Here is a 3310-nt window from a genome sequence, read left to right as displayed (position 1 = left end):
CATTGTTGATAAGGGCAACTGCCGACGTGCTTATTGTTGTCAAAACCAAATGCCAATTTATATTGTCGAATCATCGAGACACGAGCTACATTAAACAAGAGCTCGAGCGAGCATTTCCATACTCTAGAACTTGACTCGATCATAAAAGTCAAAATACTAATCCCTCTATCCCATATAATTGTCCCAGACAAAAAAAACGCAATTCAAGAAAAAATGATTGTCCGAAATATTTTTTCTTTACTTTTTAGTTTTACCTACCTCTTTATCCTACATCCATAAAGTAAGGGTATTAAAGAAATTTACCATCTTCTTCTATAGAACGCACAATTAATTTGATAAATTTAAAAATTTAAAAAGGAATACCACACAATAAATTGCTTATGAATCTTAAATGGAACTGTAGTTTGTACCATGCTGAATCTGTAATCAAGTACATAAAATTTTTAACCAAACTCAGTACATTATACATGATTTCTGTTAAATAACAGCATAAAAATCCCTTGCAACATCAAAGGTTGTTAACAGATGTTACCACAGGGACTTAATTTTTACATCACCGCCCTTAAAACATGTGTCTCAATTCATCATCTTCATCAACTTCACGCCCATATCCTCAAAACCCACGTATCTAAAAACGTTTTCTTATTAACCCGATTAGCTCATGCTTACCTCAATCTTAATCACCCAAATATCGGACAAATATTTGTTACCAGCATTATAAAAACCCCACCTTTATTTCTATGGAACGAAACCATTAAATGTTACGCTAAAAATGGTTGTTACAAACAATCAATCGATCTTTATTACGATATGCTTTGTAACGGATACAAACCGAATGCCTTCACGTTTACATTCGTGTTACCGGCTTGCGCTGCATTGAAATCGTTATCTGATGCACGGAGAGTTCATAAAGATGTGTTGGTGTTTGGTTGTGAGGATAATGAATTTGTTATTACTGCACTTATTGATGTCTATGGTAAATGTGGGGAAGTGGGTGTCGCACGCCAACTGTTCGATGAAATGTCTGTGAAGAAGACACCGAGTTGTAACGCGTTGATGGCTGGGTTCGTGCTGGATGAGAAATTTGAAGATGTTTTGTTGCTTTTTAATGAAATGAAAAAAGTGGGGATTGAATGTGATACGACGACGATGGTTAGCGTGCTTCAATCGTGCGCTTCGTTAGGTGCGTTGCAGCAGGGGAGATGGGTGCACGAGCGAGTGATAAGGACGCGAATGGGGGTTAATGTGTACTTGGGTGCAGCGTTAATTAATATGTATGCTAAATGTGGGAGCATAAATGAGGCTAGGACCGTGTTTGAAAAAATGGGTCAAAAAGATGTTATTGTGTGGACCGCGATAATATGTGGGTATGGAATGCATGGTCTTGCCCATATTTCGGAATCTCTTTTTCTTGAAATGGTGAACAACGGGTTAAAACCCGATGCTGTGACATTTGTTGGAGTTTTGGCCGGGTTTAGTCACAACGGGATGGTTGAAAAAGGGTGGGTTTATTTTAATAAAATGTCGATTGAGTTTGGTGTGAAACCTGTTTTGGAACATTATAGTTGCATGGTTGACATGCTTGGTAGGGCCGGGCGGTTAAACGAGGCCGAAAATCTTGTTATAAATATGAACGTGAAACCCGATTCTAAGATATGGGTTGGGTTGTTAAACGCATGCAAGATTCATAAGAATGTTGAGTTGGCTGAAAGAGTAGTGAATCGAATACTTGAATTGGATCCAAAAAATGCGGGTTCGCATGTACTCATGTCGAATATATACGCCAATGCTGGGAAATGGGATTATGTAGCTAAAACGAGGCGAAATATGAAAGACAAAAAGTTGGAAAAACTGCCCGGTTGGAGCTCGATTGAAGTTGCGGGCCGGGTTCATACGTTTCTTGCGTTTGATCAATCGCATTCACGAGCAAAAGAGATTTATGAGTATTTGATGGATGTAAAAGAACGAATGAGAATCGAAGGTTATGTACCTGAAACGGGAGTTGTGTTTGAAAAAGTCGACGATGAAATGAAAGAGGAGATGTTATATTCTCATAGCGAACGATTGGCGATTGTGTTTGGAATGATAAGTACGTCGGATAATGATGTTTTGAGGGTGATGAAGAATTTGCGCGTGTGTGTCGATTGCCATAACGTTATTAAGTTTATATCTCGATTTTCGTGTAGAGAAATTATCGTTAGAGATGCGAAAAGATTTCACCATTTTAAGGATGGTGCTTGTAGTTGTGGAGATTATTGGTGATGAAGAGTGGAGCTTTGAATCACCATGGATATTTTTTTGCTTACGATTCATCGTGTTTTTGACACCGTTGTTGGTGCAAATACGAGTGTTGTCGTATTTATACACTAGATGTGCAGTTTTGAGCATTCAACGCGTATCAAGATTTAAAAAGGGTATGCCATATGAGCAATGTGGCCTTGGTCTTTGAAGGAATAAAAGTATTTGAACTTTTTCGGTAGAGTTGGCAGAACGAATTGATCTACTGGTTCGACTAACGGGTCAAAATGGGTCTGGGTCGGGGTCTGGGATTGAGTAACCTGTTATGTTCATTTTTTTTTTATATTCTGAAAGTGATTATTGTAATATTAGATGTGAAAACTGATATAATTTGTAAGTAAACCAATTCAAGAGCTAAGCATTTCAATATATAATTTAGGTGCTTTCACATTTATATTTTATTTACATGTTTGTTACATTTGTCAGCAAACCAGAGCCATAGAAGAGGTGAAGCTACAATATAAATACTACATTTCCGAAATATCAAAAGCTAATATGTTCCAAAATCAATAACCCAATAAAACAAAACTCAGGTTCATTCCGAGATAGTGGTGCGAATTTTGGAAGCAACAAGTGGAGTTACATGGTCAAAAGTCGAAATATTCTATGTAATACGAGCAGTACATCGTTACAGATCGAATAATGAGATCCAAAACTCTAACGCCAAGAAAGTCGATTTATGTGATGAACCTAGAATGCGGAGTGAGATTTCACACATGAAGTGTGAAACCAACCTAAATGGTTACAAACATTTAACTCTATATCTATATAATCTCAAGAGAACATATGTTTTTTTGGTAAGTGAGGAAATCTTCTTATGAACGAGCACACTGGCTCCTCATAGAAGATAAAACATCGGGTAATCAAGCTTCCCGAGCGCGAGGCCTGATACCGGTCAACAGAACATATGTTTATTATCCCTAAGAACAAACAACATATATAAACAGATAAGATTTGCTCTGTTTAGATTACTCATCAGGAGTTATTTTTACACAGATGTATGCATTTTAAT

At 37.3% G+C, this 3310-nt stretch overlaps 1 protein-coding gene across 1 annotated transcript; it reads left to right on the top strand.

Moving 5' to 3' along the window:
- Positions 1-466: 466 nt before the first annotated feature.
- Positions 467-2542, top strand: LOC139863146 (pentatricopeptide repeat-containing protein At5g66520-like). The gene has a single exon (XM_071851795.1). It carries the CDS (start codon positions 526-528, stop codon positions 2260-2262), a length of 1737 nt encoding a protein of 578 aa, XP_071707896.1. The 5' UTR covers positions 467-525; the 3' UTR covers positions 2263-2542.
- The last annotated feature ends 768 nt before the right edge of the window (positions 2543-3310 follow it).

The sequence above is a fragment of the Rutidosis leptorrhynchoides genome, chromosome 8 (genome assembly GCF_046630445.1).
Source record: "Rutidosis leptorrhynchoides isolate AG116_Rl617_1_P2 chromosome 8, CSIRO_AGI_Rlap_v1, whole genome shotgun sequence".
NCBI lineage: Eukaryota > Viridiplantae > Streptophyta > Magnoliopsida > Asterales > Asteraceae > Rutidosis > Rutidosis leptorrhynchoides.
Note: the sequence above shows the minus strand (reverse complement) of the source record. Positions and strands in the feature narration are given on the sequence as shown.